This window comes from Vidua macroura, unplaced genomic scaffold (genome assembly GCF_024509145.1).
Source record: "Vidua macroura isolate BioBank_ID:100142 unplaced genomic scaffold, ASM2450914v1 whyUn_scaffold_180, whole genome shotgun sequence".
NCBI classification, from domain to species: Eukaryota; Metazoa; Chordata; class Aves; order Passeriformes; family Viduidae; genus Vidua; species Vidua macroura.
Genome location: NW_026530566.1, coordinates 34173 through 55620, shown reverse-complemented (window position 1 = coordinate 55620; position 21448 = coordinate 34173). Strand labels below are relative to the sequence as shown.

The following is a 21448-nucleotide window of genomic DNA, read 5'->3' as shown; positions in this document are numbered from 1 at the left end:
TCCATGGGGATTTTTTTGGGGTGTTGCCCCCTCCCCCCCCCCCACCCAGGAGGACACCCCAAGGATGGGTGTGGTGGTGGTACCAGGAATTGGGGTTTTTGTGGTTTTCACCCCAAAATTGGGGGTGAGGTGATGGTGGAACTCGGATGGTGGCTGTGGCTGGAGTGGGAAGACCCTCCCCCCAAATCCCTGGGGATTTTTTGGGGTGTTGCCCCCCCCACCCAGAAGGACACCCCAAGGATGGGTGGGGTGGTGGCACCACGAATTGGGGTTTTCGTGGGTTTCACCCCAAAATTGGGGGTGCGGTGACGGTGGAGCTAAGTGGGTGGAACCGGGAGGGGGAACAGGAGGTCCCGGTGACCTCGTTGGGGTCCCCAAACCCTCGTGTCCCCCACAGACCCCTGCCTGAACGGGGGGCTCTGGATGGGCACGGCGTGCCTGTGCCCCCCCAACATGGACGGCCCCCGCTGCGAGTTCGGTGCCAGCACCATCAACCTGACGGCAGGTAAAGGGGTGGGGGGACACCCCCACCCGTGACCCCCCTGTCCCCCCCGAGGTGTCCCCGTGTCACGGACACGCCCTGTGCCCGCAGAGTTGGGTCCCTTCGTGACGATGATGGCGCGTGTCACCAACCGGGACTTCTCGGAGGACATGAGGGACACCTCGTCCCCGGCCACCGGCGCTTCGCCGATCTCTTCTCTTTTCCTCCTCCTCCGTTGTGTTGTTGAGAGAGATATCTCTCTCTTTTCCTCCTCCTCCGTTGTTTGCTTCTTAGGGGTTGTAGTTTTTCTTTTTTCCCTAGTGGTTCTTGTGTGGATTCCACCCCAAGTGTCCATCCCAAGTGTCCACCCCAAGTGTCCACCCCAAGGGACCCCCAGGATCACCCCAAGGTTCCACCATGAGGACCCCCAGGACCATCCCAAGGGGATGGACCCGAGGGACCCTCAGGACCACCCTAAGGGATCCCCGGGACCAGCCCAAAGGACCCCTGGGACCACCCCAAGGGACCACCTGAGAACCCCACAGGTGACCCGCGTCCCTCTGTCCCCAGATGGACGGGATCTACCGGAACGTGTCTGGCTACCGCGGGATCAACGTCCTGAGCCTGAGGTGGGCGAGGGACCGGGGGGTGGGATTGGGATGGGGTGGGATGGAGAAACCATCTGGGATGGGTGAGGAACATCTGGGATGGGATCCATGGGATGGGATGGGATGGGATGGGATGGGATGGGATGGGATGGAGATGGAGATGGAGATGGAGATGGAGATGAGGATGGCATAGGATGGGATCCATGGGACGGGATGGGATGGGATGGGATGGGATGGGATGGGATGGGATGGGATGTGACAGCTGAGGACCCCCAAACCCCAACCCCGTCCCCCCCCAGCCGCGGCAGCGTCGTGGTGAATTACCGCGTCCAGCTGCGGCCCCTGCCCGGCAACGCCAGCCTGGAGCACCGAGCCCTGGAGCTGCTGGCGGTGGCCAACGCCGCATCCCAGCCCCACAACTGCAGCGCCTCGGCCGGTAGGTGACCCCCACCTGCCCTGGGCTGGTCCCCAACGTCTCTGGTGACCCCCAGTGACCACCTCGTGCTCTCCCCTCTCCCAGACGGGCTCTGCTTCACCGCCACCTCCGCCAGGGCCACCAGAGCCGCGACGCTGGCGCTCAACGCCACCGGTGAGCGCGACCCGGGGACACCTGGGGACACCACGGGGGCTGGGGTGGGGACAGGGGACTCTTGACCAGGGTTTGGCTTCTCCAGAGCTCTGCCGGAGGCACGCGCCGGCCAACTTCAGCCGGTTCTACTTCCCGTACCGCACGGCCAACGGGCTCCTCTGCATCACCAACTGCACCCTCAACGTCCCCGGCTCCTTCGACTGCCACGGCGGGCTCTGCCGGCTCACCCTGGAGGGGCCCCAGTGCTTGTGAGTTGGCCACGCCCACCCCGGCCACACCCACTGGTCCCACCTTAGGGCGGGCCTTGAACCTGGGGTCAAACGTTGCCCCAAGGCCAAAGGAGTTGAATGCAAACGTTTGACCCCAAACTTGAGCTCTTGACCTCAACACCCCAATGCCTGATGGCCAAGGTTCCACCGGAACCCAAAACCTTGACCCCAAAACCTTGACCCCAATGGTCCAACCCTTGGCTCCTGTCAAGTCCTGCCCTTCAAACCCAGCCCTGGACCCCCAAATCCAACCTTTGACCTCCAAACCCAACCCTGGACCCCCAAATCCAACCTTTGACCCTCAAACCCAGCCCTGGACCCCCAGACCCAACCCTGGACCTCCAAATCCAACCTTTGACCCTCAAACCCAACCCTGGACCCCCAAATCCAACCCTGGACCCCCAAACTCAACCCTGGACCCCCAAATCCAACCTTTGACCCCCAAACTCAACCCTGGACCCCCAAACCCAACCCTGGACCCCCAAACTCAACCCTGGACCCCCAAATCCAACCTTTGACCCCCAAACCCAGCCCTGGACCCCCAAATCCAACCTTTGACCCCTAAATCCAACCTTTGACCCCCCAAACCCAGCCCTGGACCCCCAAATCCGACCTTTGACCCTCAAACCCAACCCTGGACCCCCAGACCCAACTCTGTACCCCCAAACCCAACCCTTGAGCCCCAACACTCAACTCTCAACCCTCAACACCCAACCTTGACCCCAGTACTCAACTCTTGACCCCCAACTCCAACTCTTGCCCTCCAAACCCAACTTTTGACCCCCACACCCAACCCTTGACCCTCAAACTCAACCTTTGACCCCCAAACCCCTTGACCACCACCCTCAAACCTCAATCCCACCCCATGGTCACGGTGACGGATCTCCAGGGAAGGTTCCTGTGATTCCAGTGGGAGGATCCCACCCCCAGCCCCCACCCTGGGAGGGGGTGAGGACCCTTCCCCTGACCTGTCACCTCCCCCTCCAGCTGCCCGGACCTGCCCTGGTACCTCTCGGCCGGTGACCGCTGCCAGACCCACATCAGCAAACTGGGGCTGGGGCTGGGCGTGGGGCTGGGGCTGGGCCTGACCATCCTCATCCTCCTCATCCTCTGCATCGTCCTCGCCGTCCGCTTGTCCCGAGGGCGGAAGAAATCACCTGGAGCCAGGTGAAAGCCCTGAGGGAGGGGCCCCTGTGGGGTCACGGGAAGGGGATTCGGGGTGCTCGGACCCCAAAATTTTGGGGTTCAGCAGCTTTGCCCCACGGTGGTGGGGGGGGGGGGTGGGAGGGTTGAGACCCCACCACCTCCAGCGTCACCTCCCACCCCTCCCCAGCCCCCTCAAACTTGCCCGGCTCCACAGCGCGGCCGCCGAGGACGCTTGGCCGGACGGGGGCCGCAACAGCCGCGTCACCGGGATCTACCACGTCAACGGCAGAGGCGGCGGCGCCGGGAAAGGTGGGCCCCGAAACGGGCGGTGAAACCATCGCTGGAGAGGGAAAATCCCCCAAAGCCCTCATGGGCTCACGGTCCTCCTCCTCCTCCTCTTCCTCCTCCCAGGTCCCTACGGATACAACACCTACAATCCCAGCTCGGAGGTGGCCGAACCCCCGGCGTCGGTGGGTGATGGGGGTGACGTCGTTTTGGGAGGGGTCCTCAGCCTAAGATTGACCTGGAACCCCAATTTTGACCCCGAAACCCAAACTGTGACCCCCGAAAGCCCGAACAATGACCTCAAAATGTCCAAGCCCCCCAACCTTGACCTCACAACCCCAATTTCGATCTCCAGAACCCAAACTGTGACCTCAAAACCCCAAACTCAACGCCAAAACTTCTATCTCGACCCCTAAGACCAAAACTGTGACCCCAAAACCTCCAACTTTGACCCCAACTTCCCAGTTTTGAACCCCGAACTCCCAACTCTAGCCCAAACCCTGAATTTTGATCAAAACCCCAATTGTGACCTTCAAACCCCCAACCTCGACACCCAGACTCCCAACCTTGACCTCACATCCCCAACTTGAACTCCCAAAACCCCAGTTGTGACCCCCCCCAAACCACAACTTTGACCTTCAAAACCCTGATTTTGACCCCAAACCTCCAATTTTGACCCCAAACCCTCATCCCCCTCCCCATTTTTCAGGTGCTGGCAGAAGGTGCAGCAGCCCTGTGACCCCCCCCCCCCCATGCCTGGGAGGGGGTGACCAAGGTGCCTCCCAAGACCCTCGGCACCATCGGGCAGCGACCGAAGCCCTCAGAACCCTCATTTTTGGGGGAAAAAAGCTGGAATCGGGATCCTCTATGAGAGAGGAGAGGTCGTCCCATGCTCCTTTTTGGGGGGGTTTCTCCTTGGAGAGGACATCTCAGGGGGGTTTTGGGGTTGGACCCAGCTTTGGGAGCGTCGCCGGAGCTGGAAAATCCTCATCTCCACGGAAATTATATTTATTAACGTATTTATTTCATCTCCCGAAAAATCACCCAAAGAAGGGGGGGATGGAGTAGGGTGGATCCCCAAAAGAAGGGGGCGCAGCGCTGATGACCCCTTTGGGGGTCAGGATTTGGGGCTGGGGGTCACCAGTGGGGGTTTTGGGGGTCATGGTTTGGGTTTTGGGGGTCGAGGTTGGGGGTTTGAGGTCATGGTTGAGGTTCTGGAGGTTGAGATTGGGGGCTTGGGGGTCAGGGTTGGGGTTTTGGGGGCAAAACTGGGGTTTTGGGGGGTCAAGGTTGGTATTTTGGGGGTCAGGGTTGGGGAATTTGATATCATGGCTGAAGTTTGGGGTTCAACAAGGGATTTTGGATGTTAAGATTGGGGTTTTGAAAGCTGGGATTGGAGGTTTGGGGTTCAGGGCTCCAGACTGGGAGTTTTAGGGTTGAGGTTGAGGTTTTGAGGTCACAGTTGGCATTTTGGGATTGAGTCTGGGGGTCTGGAGGGCACAGTTGAGTCTTTAAAGCCCAAGGTTGGCTTTTGGAAGTCCAGGTTGGGTTCTGGGGTTTGGCGCACCGATTCGGGGTTTTGAACGTCGAGGTCGGACTTTTGGGGGTTGAGATTGGAGGTTTGGGGCCACAGTTGGGATTTTTGGGGATCGTGGGTGGGGTTTGAGGGTCGAGGGGTGGCTTGGAGGGAATTCCCAACCCCAACACAACCAACCAGGACCGAAACCAACGCGCAACGGCCCAACCGCCGCCGGAGAAGGAAGAAATCCCACAAAACGCCCCTTTGCCAAACACCGGCGGGGCGGAACCCCTAATCCAATAAAATCTGACCTCCTGCCACCCCAAAATTCCAATTCCCTCCCTTCCCACCCCTCCCAGCGCTCTGGAAAAAACAATGTTTGCTTTCTGGGTGGAAAAAGCGCCGTCCCCACCCGCCAGCTGCGCGGGAGCGGCTGGAAAAGCAAGGAAAGGGCGGCCAAAGAGTTTGGGGCTGGTCGTGAGGGGTGGGGGTCTCCAGGGGGTCCCTCATGGGGATTTTGGAAGGGTTTGGGATGTTGGTTTTGACCACCTGAGTCTCCTCTTGGGATGGGGTTTGGTCGTTGATGACTCAATGATGACCCAACCATGACCCAACCATGACCCAACCATGACCCAACCATGACCCAGTGTTGATCCAGGGGGTCTCCACGGGGTTCCTGATGTCCAGGAGTGCTCCGGGAAGAGCCTTGGCCACTCCATCGCTGCGTCACCAACGGGGGTGGGAGGTTTGGTCCCTTCCCAGCTCCGGGGTCAAAGGTTCCTTTCCCATCGCTTCTTCCCGCGGCTCCGCCGGCTCCGAGCGCGTTCCCGCTCTGGCACGGTGCCGGTGGAGGAGCCGTGATGGGGAGAATGAAAGTTTCCATCTTTTATCTCCACATTTTCCTCCTCCTCTTCATCCCCGAAGGAAGAGCGGGTGAGTTGGGCCAGGAAAGGATTTTTCTTGGATTTTTTTTTTTTTTTTGAGGGGAGGGGGAAAAAAAGTGGGATGGGAGGAGATGTTGTCTCCTCTTGGGATTTTCAGCGGGGATCCCCTGGGGAAGGGCAGGGTTCACCCCCATCTGCTCCATTCCCTGGGTGAAATCTCCCTCTCCAGGGTCTCATCCCACTGTGGGGTGAATCGGAAATGGGTCAGGGGTCTCTGGGAATGGGTCAGGGGTCCATGGAATGGGTCAGGGGTCCATGGGGATGGGTCAGGGGTCCCTGAGAATGGATCAGGGGTCCATGGAAACGGGTCAGGGGTCCATGGGGATGGGTCAGGGGTCCCTGGAAATGGGTCAGGGGTCCATGGAGATATATTGGGGTTCCATGGAAATGGGTCAGGGGTCCATGGAATGGGAAATGGGTTGGAGATCCATGGAAATGGGTCAGGGGTCCATGGAATGGGTCAGGGGTCTCTGGAAATGGGTCAGGGGTCCATGGAAATGGGTCAGGGGTCTCTGGAAATGGGTCAGGGGTCCATGGAATGGGTCAGGGTCCATGGAAATGGGTCAGGGGTCTATGAAATGGGTCAGGGGTCCATGGAATGGGTCAGGGATCCCTGAGAATGGATCGGGGGTCCATGGAAATGGGTCAGGGGTCCATGGAATGGGTCAGGGGTCCATGGGAATGGGTCAGGGGTCTCTGGAAATGGGTCAGGGGTCCATGGAAATGGGTCAGGGGTCTATGGAATGGGTCGGGGGTCCCTGAGAAGAGGTCGGGGGTCCCTGGAGATTTATTTGGGTTCCAGGGAGATGGATCAGGATCTACAGGGAAATGGGTTGGAGGTCCATGGAATGGGTCAGGGGTCCCTGGGGATGGGTTGGAGGTTAATGGAAATGGGTCAGGGGTCCATGGAATGGGTCAGGGGTCCCTGGAGATGGGTCAGGGGTCTCTGGAAATGGGTCAGGGGTCCATGGAATGGGTCAGGGGTCTCTGGGGATGGGTCAGGGGTCCATGGAATGGGTCAGGGGTCTCTGGGGATGGGTTGAAGGTCCATGGAAATGGGTCAGGGGTCTCTGGAAATGGGTCAGGGGTCTCTGGAAATGGGTCAGGGGTCCATGGAATGGGTCAGGGTCCATGGAATGGGTCAGGGGTCCATGGAATGGGTCAGGGGTCTCTGGGCATGGATCAGGACCCACGGGGGTGGGTCAGGCGCCCACTCCCCACCTGCCCCCTCCTTACCTGGTGCCATTCCCAGAGCTCCGTATCAGAGCCCCCTCCCCCCATTCCACCCCAGCTCTTCCCGGTTCCTCACCCCCCCCCCCTTCCTCCTCCTCCTCCTCCTCCTCCTCCTCCTCCTCCTCCTCACCCCCCGCCAGTCCCAGCGGTTGGGGAGCACTGATGCTGGGAATCTTCGTTAAGAGGCCGCGCTAATTGCACCAGAGCGGCTCATCAAGGCAGCCGCAGCTGGAGAACCTCGAGGAAGAGCCACCAAGCTGGGAAAATGCAGATTCCAGGAGCATCCGGAGGCGCTTTTTTTGTTGTTGTTGTTGTTGTTGTTGTTTTTTGGGTATTTTTTTGGGGGGGAGTTTTAAGTGGATTTTTTTAGGAGTCATTTTTGTTCATTCGGGGTTTTCTTTCCGAAGCCGTAAGAATTTCCCAGGAGGGAATTTTAAGGAGGGAAATCCCGATTTGAGGAGAGCCTCAGGTGTCCCCACGGCTCCGAGGGTGAGCCAGGAGCTGGGCAGGGCTGGATCACCTGGGTGGGTGCTCACCTGGACAGGCGCTCACCTGGACAGGTGCCAGGTGAGGAGGACGTGGGAGTGTCCCCGCTTCCCTGCAGGGGGGAAGGAACAGCGAGAAACGAAAAACGGAAGCGAAGATGATAAGGGGAGAGATAAGAGATCGCCTGGGGCTGATAACAGGGAGCTGGAACTGATAACGGGGTCACCTGAACCTGATAACGGCACCTGGAGGAGATCCGAGGGGGGAGGAGGGGCGGGGGGACAACGGTGGTCTGGTCACCCTTGGGGTGAGGGGGAGGAAGAGGAGGGAGAGGTGATGGATGTTCCCAAAATCGAGGAGTCGTGACTCGGAGGGAATGTTCCAGAAGGTCCCACCTGCTCTCAGGTGGGCTTTGATGGATCCGAAGAGTTCCAACAGGTGTGGAGGAGGCTCCAAAAGAACACCTGGACCTCAGGAGCAGCGAGTCCAGGACATGCCAAAGCCACCTTAGATGGGGATCTTCCACTCTTCCCACAGAAACCAGCGCCAGTGCACCCACGGGAGCAACCAGGACACCTGGAAACAGGACCACACCTGGGACCACCACCCCTGGGACCACCACCCCTGGGACCACCACCCTTGAGATCACCACACCTGGGACCACCACCCCTGGGACCACCACCCCTGAGACCACCACCCTTGATATCACCACCCCAGGGACCACCACACCTGGGACCACCACCCTTGAGATCACCACACCTGGGACCACCACCCTTGATATCACCACCCCAGGGACCACCACCCGTGGGACCACCACCCTTGAGATCACTACACCTGGGACCACCACCCCTGGGACCACCACCCCTGGGACCACCACCCTTGATATCACCACCCCAGGGACCACCACCCCTGGGACCACCACCCCTGGGACCACCACCCTTGAGATCACCACACCTGGGACCACCACACCTGGGACCAGCACCCTTAAGATCACCATCCCTGAGACCACCACACCTGGGACCACCATCGCTGGGACCACCGGTGACCCACGGACCACCACCAGTCTTGAGACCGTTTCTACCACCCCTGACACCACCATGACCATCCCTGAGACTGCAAGTCCTGAGGCCATCAGTGACCTAAGGACCACCACCAGTCGTGAGACCATTTCCACCACCCCTGAGACCACCACGACCATCCCTGAGGCCACCAGTGACCCACTGACCACCACCAGTGAACCCTGGACCACCACAAGTCTTGAGACCATTTCTACCACCCCAGACACCACCACAACCACCCATGAGGCCACCAGTCTAGAGGCCACCAGTGACCCGTGGGCCACTACCCATCTTGAGACTATTTTTACCACCCCTGAGACCACCACAACCATCCCTGAGACCACCAGTCCTGAGACCACCAGTGACCCATGGACTACCACCAGTAACCCAAGGACCACCACCAGTGACCCATGGACCTCCACCAGTCTTGAGACCATTTCTACCACCCCTGACACCACCATGACCATCCCTGAGACCACCAGGGCTGAAGCCCCCAGTGACCAATGGGTTTCCACCAGTCTTGAGACCATTACTACCACCCTTGAGACCACCAGTGACCCATGGACCACCAGCACTGACCCCTGGACCCCCACCAGTCATGAGACCATTTCCACCACCCCTGAGACCACCAAAACCAGCCCTGAGACCACCAGTCTGGAGGCCACCAGTGACCCATGGACCACCACGGGTGAATCATGGACCACCACCACCAGTGACCCATGGACCGCTACCAGTCTTGAGACCATTTTCACCACCCTTGAGACCACCACAACCTTCCTTGAGACCACCAGTCCTGAGAGCATCAGTGACCCATGGACCACCACCAGTAACCCATGGACCACCAGCACTGAGCCATGGACCACCACCAGTCTTGAGACCATTTCCAACAGCCCTGAGACCGCCATGACCATCCCTAAGACCACCAGTACAGAGGCCACCAGTGACCCATTGACCACCACCAATCTTGAGACTGCTTCTACTATCTTTGAGACCACCACCACTAACCCTGAGAGCATCAGTGACCCATGGACCACCACCAGTAACCCATGGACCACCAGCACTGAGCCATGGACCTCCACCAGTCTTGAGACCATTTCCACCACCCCTGACACCACCATGACCTTCCCTGAGACCACCAGTCCTGAGACCACCAGTGACCAAACGACTTCCACCAGTCTTGAAAATACTTCTACTGTCCCTGAGACCACCACCGCTATTCCTGAGACCACCAGTGAACCACGGGCCACCACCAGTCTTGAGACCATTTCCACCACCCCAGGCACCACCACAACCATCCCTGATACCATCAGTGACCCATGGACCACCAGTGACCCATGGACTGTCACCAGTCTTGAGACCATTTTCACCACCCCAGAGACCACCACAACCATCCCTGAGACCACCAGTCCTGAGAGCACCACTGATCCATGGACCACCTACAGTGTGGAGACCATTTCTACCATCCTTGAGACCACCTCGACCATCCCTGAGACCACCAGTGACCCACTGACCACCACCAGTGACCCATGGGCCACCACCAGTCTTGAGACCAATTCCATCACCCCTGACACCACCTCGACCTTCCCTGAGACCACCAGTCCTGAGGCCACCAGTGACCAATGGACTTCCACTAGTTTCCAGACTGTTTCTACCATCCCTGAGACCACCACCACTAACCCTGAGGCCACCAGTGACCCATGGACCACCAACACTGACCCATGGACCTCCACCAGTCTTGAGACCATTTCTACCACCCCTGACACCACCATGACCTTCCCTGAGACCACCAGTCCTGAGACCAACAGTGACCAATGGCCTTCCACCAGTCTTGAAAATACTTCTACTGTCCCTGAGACCACCACAACCATCCCTGAGACCACCAGTCCTGAGAGCACCACTGATCCATGGACCACCAACAGTGTGGAGACCATTTCTACCATCTTTGAGACAACCTCGACCATCCCTGAGACCACCAGTGACCCACTGACCACCACCAGTGACCCATGGGCCACCACCAGTCTTGAGACCATTTCCACCAGCCCTGACACCACCATGACCTTCCCTGAGACCACCAGTGAGCTATGGACCACCACCAGTGACCCAAGGACCACCAGCACTGACCCATGGACCTCCACCAGTCTTGAGACCATTTCTACCACCCCTGACACCACCATGACCTTCCCTGAGACCACCAGTCCTGAGACCACCAGTGACCAAACGACTTCCACCAGTCTTGAAAATACTTCTACTGTCCCTGAGACCAGCACTGCTATTCCTGAGACCACCAGTGGCCCATGGACCACCAGCACTGACCCATGGACTACCACCAGCCTTGAGACCATTTCTACCACCCCTGAAACCACCAGTGAACCATGGACCACCACCAGTCTTGAGACTTTTTCCACCACCCCAGGCACCACCACAACCATCCCTGATACCATCAGTGACCCATGGACCACCAGAGACCCATGGACTGTCACCAGTCTTGAGACCATTTTCACCACCCCTGAGACCACCACAACCATCCTTGAGACCACCAGTCCTGAGAACACCACTGATCCATGGACCACCTACAGTGTGGAGACCATTTCTACCATCCTTGAGACCACCTCCACCATCCCTGAGATCACCAGTCCTGAAACCACCAGTCACTCATGGACTTCCCACAGTCCTCAGACCATTTCCACCACCCCTGACACCACCTCGACCATCCCTGAGACCACCAGTGAGCTATGGACCACCACCAGTGACCCAAGGACCACCAGCACTGACCCATGGACCTCCACCAGCCTTGAGACCATTTCTACCACCCCTGACACCACCATGACCTTCCCTGAGACCACCAGTCCTGAGAGCACCAGTCACCAAATGACTTCCACCAGTCTTGAAAATACTTCTACTGTCCCTGAGACCACCACCGCTATTCCTGAGACCACCAGTGGCCCATGGACCACCACCAGAGACCCATGGACTACCACCAGCCTTGAGACCATTTCTACCACCCCTGAGACCACCAGTGAACCACGGGCCACCACCAGTCTTGAGACCTTTTCCATCACCCCAGGCACCACCACAACCATCCCTGAGGCCACCAGTGACCCATGGACCACCAGTGACCCATGGACCACCAGTGACCCATGGACTGTCACCAGTCTTGAGACCATTTTCACCACCCCTGAGACCGCCACAACCATCCCTGAGACCACCAGTCCTGAGAGCACCACTGATCCATGGACCACTAACAGTGTGGAGACCATTTCTACCATCCCTGAGACCACCTCGACCATCCCTGAGACCACCAGTGACCCACTGACCACCACCAGTGACCCATGGGCCACCACCAGTCTTGAGACCATTTCCATCACCCCTGACACCACCATGACCTTCCCTGAGACCACCAGTCCTGAGACCACCAGTGACCAATGGACTTCCACCAGTCTTGAAAATACTTCTACTGTCCCTGAGACCACCACTGCTATTCCTGAGACCACCAGTGGCCTGTGGACCACCACCACTGACCCATGGACCACCACCAGAGACCCATGGACCACCACCAGCCTTGAGACCATTTCTACCACCACAATCATCCCTGAAACCACCAGTCACTCATGGACTTCTCACAGTCCTCAGACCATTTCCACCACCCCTGACACCACCTCGACCATCCCTGAGACCACCAGTGAGCTATGGACCACCACCAGTGGCCCAAGGACCACCAGCACTGACCCATGGACCTCCACCAGACTTGAGACCATTTCTACCACCCCTGACACCACCATGACCTTCCCTGAGACCACCAGTCCTGAAACCACCAGTGACCAAACGACTTCCACCAGTCTTGAGACTGCTTCTACTGTCCCTGAGACCACCACCACTATTCCTGAGACCACCAGTGGCCCATGGACCACCACCAGAGACCCATGGACTACCACCAACCTTGAGACCATTTCTACCACCCCTGAGACCACCAGTGAACCACGGGCCACCACCAGTCTTGAGACCATTTTCACCACCCCTGAGACCACCACAACCATCCCTGAGACCACCAGTCCTGAGAGCACCACTGATCCATGGACCACCTACAGTGTGGAGACCATTTCTACCATCCCTGAGACCACCTCGACCATCCCTGAGACCACCAGTGACCCACTGACCACCACCAGTGACCCATGGGCCACCACCAGTCTTGAGACCATTTCCATCACCCCTGACACCACCATGACCTTCCCTGAGACCACCAGTCCTGAGACCACCAGTGACCAATGGACTTCCACCAGTCTTGAAAATACTTCTACTCTCCCTGAGACCACCACCACTAACCCTGAGGCCACCAGTGACCCATGGACCACCACCAGTGGCCCATGGACCACCACCAGTGACCCATGGACTACCACCAGCCTTGAGACCATTTCTACCACCCCTGAGACCACCAGTGAACCACGGGCCACCACCAGTCTTGAGACCTTTTCCACCACCCCAGGCACCACCACAACCATCCCTGAGGCCACCAGTGACCCATGGACTGTCACCAGTCTTGAGACCATTTTCACCACCCCTGAGACCACCACAACCATCCTTGAGACCACCAGTCCTGAGAACACCACTGATCCATGGACCACCTACAGTGTGGAGACCATTTCTACCATCCTTGAGACCACCTCGACCATCCCTGAGACCACCAGTGACCCACTGACCACCACCAGTGACCCATGGACCGTCACCAGTCTTGAGACCATTTCCATCACCCCTGACACCACCTCGACCATCCCTGAGACCACCAGTGACCTATGGACCACCACCAGTGACCCAAGGACCACCAGCACTGACCCATGGACCTCCACCAGACTTGAGACCATTTCTACCACCCTTGACACCACCATGACCTTCCCTGAGACGACCAGTCCAGAGACCACCAGTGACCAAAAGACTTCCACCACTCTCGAGACTGCTTCTACTGTCCCTGAGACCAGCACTGCTATTCCTGAGACCACCAGCGGCCCGTGGACCACCACCAGTGACCCATGGACCACCAGCACTGACCCATGGACTGTCACCAGTCTTGAAACAATTTTCACCACCTCTGAGACCACCACAACCATCCCTGAGACCACCAGTCCTGAGATCACCACCCTCTATGGAACCCCCAACACAACACCTGGGACAAACACCACCCCTGAGACAACAACGTTCCCTGAGGCCACCACCATCCCCGACATCACCAACACCTTCCCTGAGACCACCAATCCTGAGACCAACAACCCCTCTGGGACCACCGCTACCCTCCCTGAGACCACCATGACCCCTGGCACCACCACGACATTCCCTGCGACCACCAGTCCTGAGACCACCACCAGTCCTGAGATCACCACCGTCACTGAGAGCACCACTACCAACATCTCAGAGACCGCCACGATCCCTGGCACCGCCACCACCTTCTCTGAGATCACCACCACCTTCCCTGGAACCACGGCCAGAACACCTGGGGCAAACACCACCCCTGGGACATCAACGTTCCCTGAGGCCACCACGACCCGTGACTCCACCGCGACATCTCCTGGGGCCACCATCCCTGAGACCACCAGCACACATGAGGTCACCACCAGTCCTGAGGTCATGACCACTATCCTAGAGACCACCACCATCCCAGAGACAGCCACAACCCCTGGCCCCACCAAAACATTCCCTGAAACCACCAATCCTGAGACCATCACCCCCTCTGGGACCACCACCACCTTCCCTGGGACCCCCAGCACCATCCCTGGCACCACCACCACCACGCCTGAGACAACAACGTTCCCTGAGACAATCACAACCCCTGGCACCACCACGACCATCCCTGATACCACGAGTCCTGAGACCACCACCCCCTCTGGGACCACTACCACCTTCCCTGGGACCACCAGTCCTGAGATGCCAACCACCATTCCTGGGACCCCTGGCACCACCACGCCTGAGAAAACAACAATCCCTGGCACCACCACGACCATCCCTGACACCACCAGTCCTGAGACCACCAGTGACCCATGGACCACCATCAGTGACCCATGGACCCCCACCAGTCTTGAGACCATTTCTACCACCCCTGACACCAACACAACCATCCCTGAGACCACCACAACCATCCCTGAGACCACCAGTGACCCATGGACCTCCACCAGTCTCAAGACCGTTTCTACGACCGCTGGCACCACCACAGTCCCTGGCACCGCCACCACCTTCTCTGAGATCACCACCACCTTCCCTGGAACCACAGCCAGAACACCTGGGGCAAACACCACCCCTGGGACATCAACGTTCCCTGAGGCCACCACGATTCCTGATATCATCACCACCTTCCCTGAGGTCACCACCAGTCCTGAGATCACCACCACCATCCCTGAGACCACCACCACCACACCTGGAGCCAACTCCACCATGCCTGGGACCAACACCACCACACCTGGGATCACCACCATCTCTGAGACCAACACCACCACCCCTGTGACCAACTCCACCACGCCTGGGACCAACTCCACCACACCTGTGAACACCACCATGCCTGAGACCAACGACACCATGCCTGGGACCGCCACCACCCCTGGGACCGATGCCACCACACCTGAGACCAACTCCACCACACCTGGGACCACCACCACCACCCCTGGGACCAATTCCACCACCCCTGAGACCAACTCCACCACGCCTGGGACCAACTCCACCACACCTGTGAACACCACCATGCCTGAGACCAACGACACCATGCCTGGGACCGCCACCACCCCTGGGACCGATGCCACCACACCTGAGACCAACTCCACCACGCCTGGGACCACCACCACCACCCCTTGGACCAATTCCACCACCCCTGAGACCAACTTCACCACCCCTTGGACCAACTCCACCACCCCTGGGACCAAGCCCACCATCTCTGAGACCAATTCCACCACCCCTGGGACCGTCACCACCACACCTGGGACCAACTCCACCATCCCTGGGACCAATTCCACCACCCCTGGGACCGCCACCACCACAGCTGTGACCAACACCACCACCCCTGGGACCAACACCACCACCCCGGTGACCACCACCACCACACCTGGGATCACCACCATCTCTGAGACCAACACCACCACGCCTGTGGCCACCACCACCCCTGTGACCAATTCCACCACCCCTGGGACCGCCACCACCACAGCTGTGACCAACTCCTCCACACCTGTGACCAACACCACCACCTCTGTGACCAACACCACCACCCCTGGGACCAACCCCACCACAGCTGTGACCAACTCCACCACACCTGTGGCCACCACCACACCTGGGACCAACTCCACCATGCCTGTGACTAACACCACCACCCCTGTGACTAACAGCACCACATCTATGACTGCCACCACACCTGGGACCAACACCACACCTGTGACCAACCCCACCACACCTGAGACCACCACCACACCTGTGACCAACACCACCACACCTGTGACCAACACCACCACACCTGTGACCAACCCCACCACCCCTGTGACTAACACCACCACACCTGAGACCACCACCACACCTGTGACCAATACCACCACCCCTGGGACCACCACCACTACCCGTATGACCACCACCTCCACCAGTACAACCACCGCTACCACACCTATGACCACCAGCACCACCCATAGAACCACCACCACCACCAGCATCACCACCATCACCACCACCATCACCAGCACCACCACTCCAGGTACTTCCCACCCCTCCTTCCTCCCTGGCCCATCTCCACGTCCCTTCCGGTTCCTTCTCATCCCCTTTCCTTCCAGGGACCTGCAGCAACGGTGGCACCTGGGTCAACGGCCACTGCTGGTGTCCCCTCGGCTTCACCGGGGACAGGTGTGATGACATCAGCAACACCATTGAAACCAAGGCCGGTAGGAATTCCGTCTTTTTTTGGGATGTATCCAATGCTGGGATGAGATCTGATGGGGTGAGGAAGATCTGGAGATGTTCTCCAGGTGTGACATATCCCAAAGAACCTCCTCCGTAGGGGTGTCAGAGTCTCTCAGGACCCCAAACTTTTGGGAAGAGGTGGTGGTTCCACCAGGTCCTGCCCACTGAGGGTGAGGCAGGTGCAGGATCTACCCGAGATTCCCACCTGGAAATTTTGGGACGGGGGGGGCGACCCGGCTCCAAACCATCAGCAGGATCAGGATCCACCTGGGAGGACCAGGTGGGAACTTTGGGAAATGGGGCATGGCCCAGTCCTTGCTGGGATCACCCAGCGGAGCCGCGGCGCCACTGATGGTCTCTTCCGATGGGTGGAGGATGTTTCTCCTGGTTCCTTCACAACAACCCCCAAATTCACGGGATCTGGGGGGAGATTTACGGGTCCCACCTTCCTGGGAAGGTCTCTCTGCCCCACCTCCTTCATGGCCTGGTTTTGGACATTTCCAGAGACCAACGGGACGGTGCAGGTGCTGCTGCGCGTCACCAACCGGAACTTCACCGATGACCTCAAGAACACCAGCTCACCCACCTACATCAAGTTCGTCCAGGACTTCACCAAGCAGGTAAAGGGACACGAGACCCCACCTGGGATTGGGATCTACCTGGTGGAGCAGCCGGATGCATCCCAAGTTCTCCAAGAACTTCTCCAAGTTCTTGCGTGGTGTTCTCCGGGTCCGCCGGGATGGATCTGGGTGGGGGGAACACCCAAAATGAGGGAGATCCAGGAGGATGAGAAGAAGAACCCAACCATCCCACCTGGAGACATCTTCCCTTCCAGATGGACGTGGTCTACGCCGGCATCGAGGGGTACAAGGGCATCAAGGTGAACCGTCTCAGGTGAGCGCCAGGGTCACTGGGATGGGGATTTTGGGGTCATTCCGTGGGAAAAGGGAGTTTGGATCGGGACGGTGGCGTTTCTGTCCAGTTCTGGCAGCGTGGTGGTGGATCACAGCATCATCGTGTCCCTGATGGTGACCTCCCAGAGCCAGGAGAAACTCCAGAACATCACGGCCAAAGTGCAGGAGAAGATCGAGGTGGCGGCAGTGCAATTCAACTGCACCAACGGTACCTTGCCACCCTCCCACGGCGGGGCTGGGGACAACCAGGGCCATCTGTGGGGTGGGGGACACCTTCCCACCCACCCAAACCACCCTGGGCACCCCAGAGAGGGGCTGTAGGGCTGTCCCCCCCCCCACCAGTTTGACCTCTCTTACAGGTGACCTGTGCTTCAACTCTGAGGTGAACATCACCAGCACCGCGCTGGAATTCGATGGAGACGGTGAGTGGGTGGGTGGGATCCATGTGGGTTTGGGGTCTCCAGAGTCCCTCCAGGTGACCTCTGTCCCCTCTCCAGCCTACTGCTGGAGCCAAGCGCCCGAGGGCTACCAGGAATTCTTCTTCCCCAACCTGACGAGCTCCGGGTTGTCCTGCATGTCCAACTGCACGCCGGGCACCGCCAGCACCATCGACTGCAACCGTGGGACGTGCCACATCACCCGCAGAGGTCCTCAGTGCTTGTAAGGGCTGAAGGAAATTCATCCTCCTCCGCCAAAGCTGTCCCACATGGATCCAAACCTTCGGGTGGATCTCCATGGTCACGTCCAAGCTGTTTCCTACATGGAAATGGGTCAAGAATCATCAGGGTTGGAGCAGGGTCTTGGTCCACATGGTGGATCTCCATGGTCACGTCCAAGCTGTTTTCTGCATGGAAATGGGTCAAGAATCATCAGGCCCGGAGCAGATTCTTGGTCCACATGGATCCAGCCCTGGTGGATCTTCAGAATCCTTTCCAAGCTCCTTTGTGCATGGAAATGGGTAAAGAATCATCAGAGCTGGAGCAGGGTCTTGGTCCAAAATGGACCCAACCCTTCTGGTGTAACTCCAGGCCTGCCTCTGAGGCTTTCTCTGCAGAGCAAGAGGTCAAAAATCATTGAGGCTGATGTAGGGTCTTCTTCTGCATGGATCCAAACCTTCTGATGGACCTCCATGAACATCTCCGGGGTTAAACCCCCAAGGTGGAGCAGAGTCTTGCTTCAAGCAGGGCTTGAGGCTGCAGAAATGGGCTTGGGGTGGGAGGGGTTTCTTCTAGGGGTCCCAGCTTTGGGTTGACCCCCTTGTCCCACCCCGCCAGCTGCGACGAGACCCACCTGTACTGGTACCAAGATGACCACTGCACATCACGGGTCAGCAAACTGGCCGTGGGCCTGGGCTTGGCCGTGGCCATCCTGGTCACCGTGGTCGTCATCCTCTCCATCTTCCTCTTCCGAGCTCGGAGATCTGGATCCCTTAACATGTGAGGGGGACAGTTTTGGGGGGGTCTCCCTGGGGTGGGAGAACTCGCTGGGTTGTTGGTTTCCACGATGTTCCTCATCCTCAATGAGGTCCTGAGGGTTGTGGGGAGACCTTGGTCCTCTGCAGGGGTGTGGAGGAGCTGGGGAGGTCCAGGCAGGGATGGACCTGCTGATGGTGACCCCCCGCACGCCCTGACCCGTCCCCAGGGCTGAGCAGAAGACGATGGAGAATTGGTACCAGAACATCAGCGAGGAGTGGAGCCCCCCAGGAAGCTTCACCTTCCGGAACCGAGGTGGGCGTGGAGTGGGTGGGTGGGTCTCTGGTGACCAGACAGGGGGTGGTGGAATTGGTTTGTGCCCCCCATCCCCACCCCAAGCACCACCACTGAACCCTCCTGTCCCACAGGTGCCCAGCGCGAGGATGACCATCCAGTCCACCTTGAGGCCGTGGACACGTCGGTGTCGGTGAGCTCCCCTCAGCCTCCTGCCATGGTGGGACCAGGGCAGTGGGGACACCCCAGGTGTTCCTGACACCCCGTTTTCCCCCGGATCTTCTCCGGCGGCACATCCCAACAGATCCAAATCCCACGGCCGCAGACGTTCATCGCACAGCTCTGAGACACGGTGGGGCGGTGATTTCCACCACCAGAACCTCACCATGATCATCATCATCGTCATCATCATCACCGTCATCAATGTCATCAAAGTCGACATCATCATCATCAACATGATCAACATCAAAATCTTCATCAACATCATCACCATCATTATCATCACCATCATTATTATCAACACCAACATGATCATCATCGCCATCATCGCCATCATCACCATCATCATCATCATCAACATGATCACCACCTACATTATCATCACCATCATCACCGTCATCCCCATCATCAACCCCATGGAACGATGACCCCCCCCAGCACTGCTGGACAACCAGGACCTTCTCCTGGGGGTCACCTTGACCCCCTGCCCTCATCTTCATCCTCTTCCTGTATCCCTCATCCTCTTCCTCTGAGCACTTTTAGGTCATGACCCCACTTTTAGGACGTGGGGACCTCACCTCCAGCAGCACTTTTGGGTCCTGACCCCACCTGAAAGGTCATGACCCCACCTGAAAGGTCATGTCCCCATCGCCAAGATCATGTCCCCACCTCCAAGGTCATGTCCCCACCTCCCTCCCTCCCCAAATTCAAGGGTGAGGATCCCCCCCCCCACCCAAAAAAGGGGGCTGGACCCTCTCCTACTCAATGAAGTCACTCAAACATCTCTGGTGTTACTGGTTTGTACTGGGACAACCCCAGTGACGGCTTGGGGAGGGGACAAACATCTCCAACCACCCTTTTGGAGCAATTTTTGGGTGTGACACCCCCACACCCACCTGGGACCCCCCCGTACTCCAACAGGGGACACTCCCATCACATTCCAGCGCCTGCCAGGTGTGTTTGGGGCCACACCTGGCCGCACCTCCAGGTATTCAGGACTTTGTCCCCGTTCCCGGCTGCGGCTGCCAAGGAAAGAATAAAAATGTTGATTTTAGCCCGGGAAGGGTGGGGCGGGAATTGGCTGAAGGCCAAGTGCCAACGTGAGGGCAGGACGTGTCCTCCTGCCCCGTCCACGGCGTGGGAGAAGGCGGTGGTGGTGGTTGTGGGGGTGGTGGGGTCATGGGGGTCATGGTGGCGATGGGTCTGGAGTGGGCAAGGGGGTTGTGGGGGTCATGAGGTTGGGGGTGGCCATGGTGGGGGAGTCGTGGGGGTCACGAGGGTCAGGAGAGTCATGGGGACAGGGTGGTTGGGGGTTCATGGGGGTCGTGAGGTTGGGGTGGTCATGGGGGTCATGGGGTTCATGGGGGTCACGGTGGTGGGAGAAGTCGTGGTGGTCAAAGTGGTGAGGGTGGTGGTCATAGTGGTGGTGGGGAGCGTGGTTGTGGTGGTCCATTGTCCACCTTAGGACCCCCTCAGTGTCCCCCACAACCAAGAGTGGTAGCACGTTGGGACCCCCTCAGTGTCCCCTCCACCCATGGGTGGTGCCACCTTGGGACCCCCTCGATGTCCCCAACAACCAAGGGTGGTGCCACCTTGGGACCCCCTCAATGTCCCCAACAACCAAGGGTGGTGCCACCTTGGGACCCCCTCGATGTCCCCAACAACCAAGGGTGGTACCACCTTGGGAACCCCTCAATGTCCTCTGCTCCTTGAGCCACCACAGCTGCCCCACCCTCCTTCTCCGAGCCCTTTGTCTCCGTGGGAAGGAGGTGTGGAGGAACCTCCAGGGTGACATTTCATTCCAGGACTGCGGAATGAAACACACGTCACCAGCTGAGGTCGGGGTGTCCCACGGGCAGTTCCAAACCCAAAAATTCCAAATTCCAAAGGTCAATAATTACCTCACTCCCAATATTTTCTTTTCCTGATTTAGAGTTTGCCCCTTGGACTTGCGTCTTGTCCCCAGCCCAGGCCCGGTCCTGGCATGGAGCCACCTCATGTCCCCAAGAAGAATTGGACAGGTGACAATGAAGCTAAGGATGTGTTTAATTATAAATAATTCTGCGTGCAAACATCTGCG

General features: G+C 58.6%; 1 protein-coding gene across 1 annotated transcript; it reads left to right on the top strand.

Moving 5' to 3' along the window:
- Nucleotides 1-5757: 5757 nt before the first annotated feature.
- On the top strand, nt 5758-19796 carry LOC128802766 (mucin-2-like). The gene is made up of 12 exons (XM_053969325.1): nt 5758-5830; nt 8098-16230; nt 16400-16510; nt 17034-17149; nt 17365-17423; nt 17512-17651; nt 17803-17865; nt 17941-18103; nt 18718-18879; nt 19085-19170; nt 19284-19342; nt 19527-19796. The coding sequence occupies exons 1-12, from the start codon at nt 5758-5760 to the stop codon at nt 19794-19796; spliced, it is 9435 nt and encodes a 3144-aa protein (XP_053825300.1).
- Nucleotides 19797-21448: the final 1652 nt, after the last annotated feature.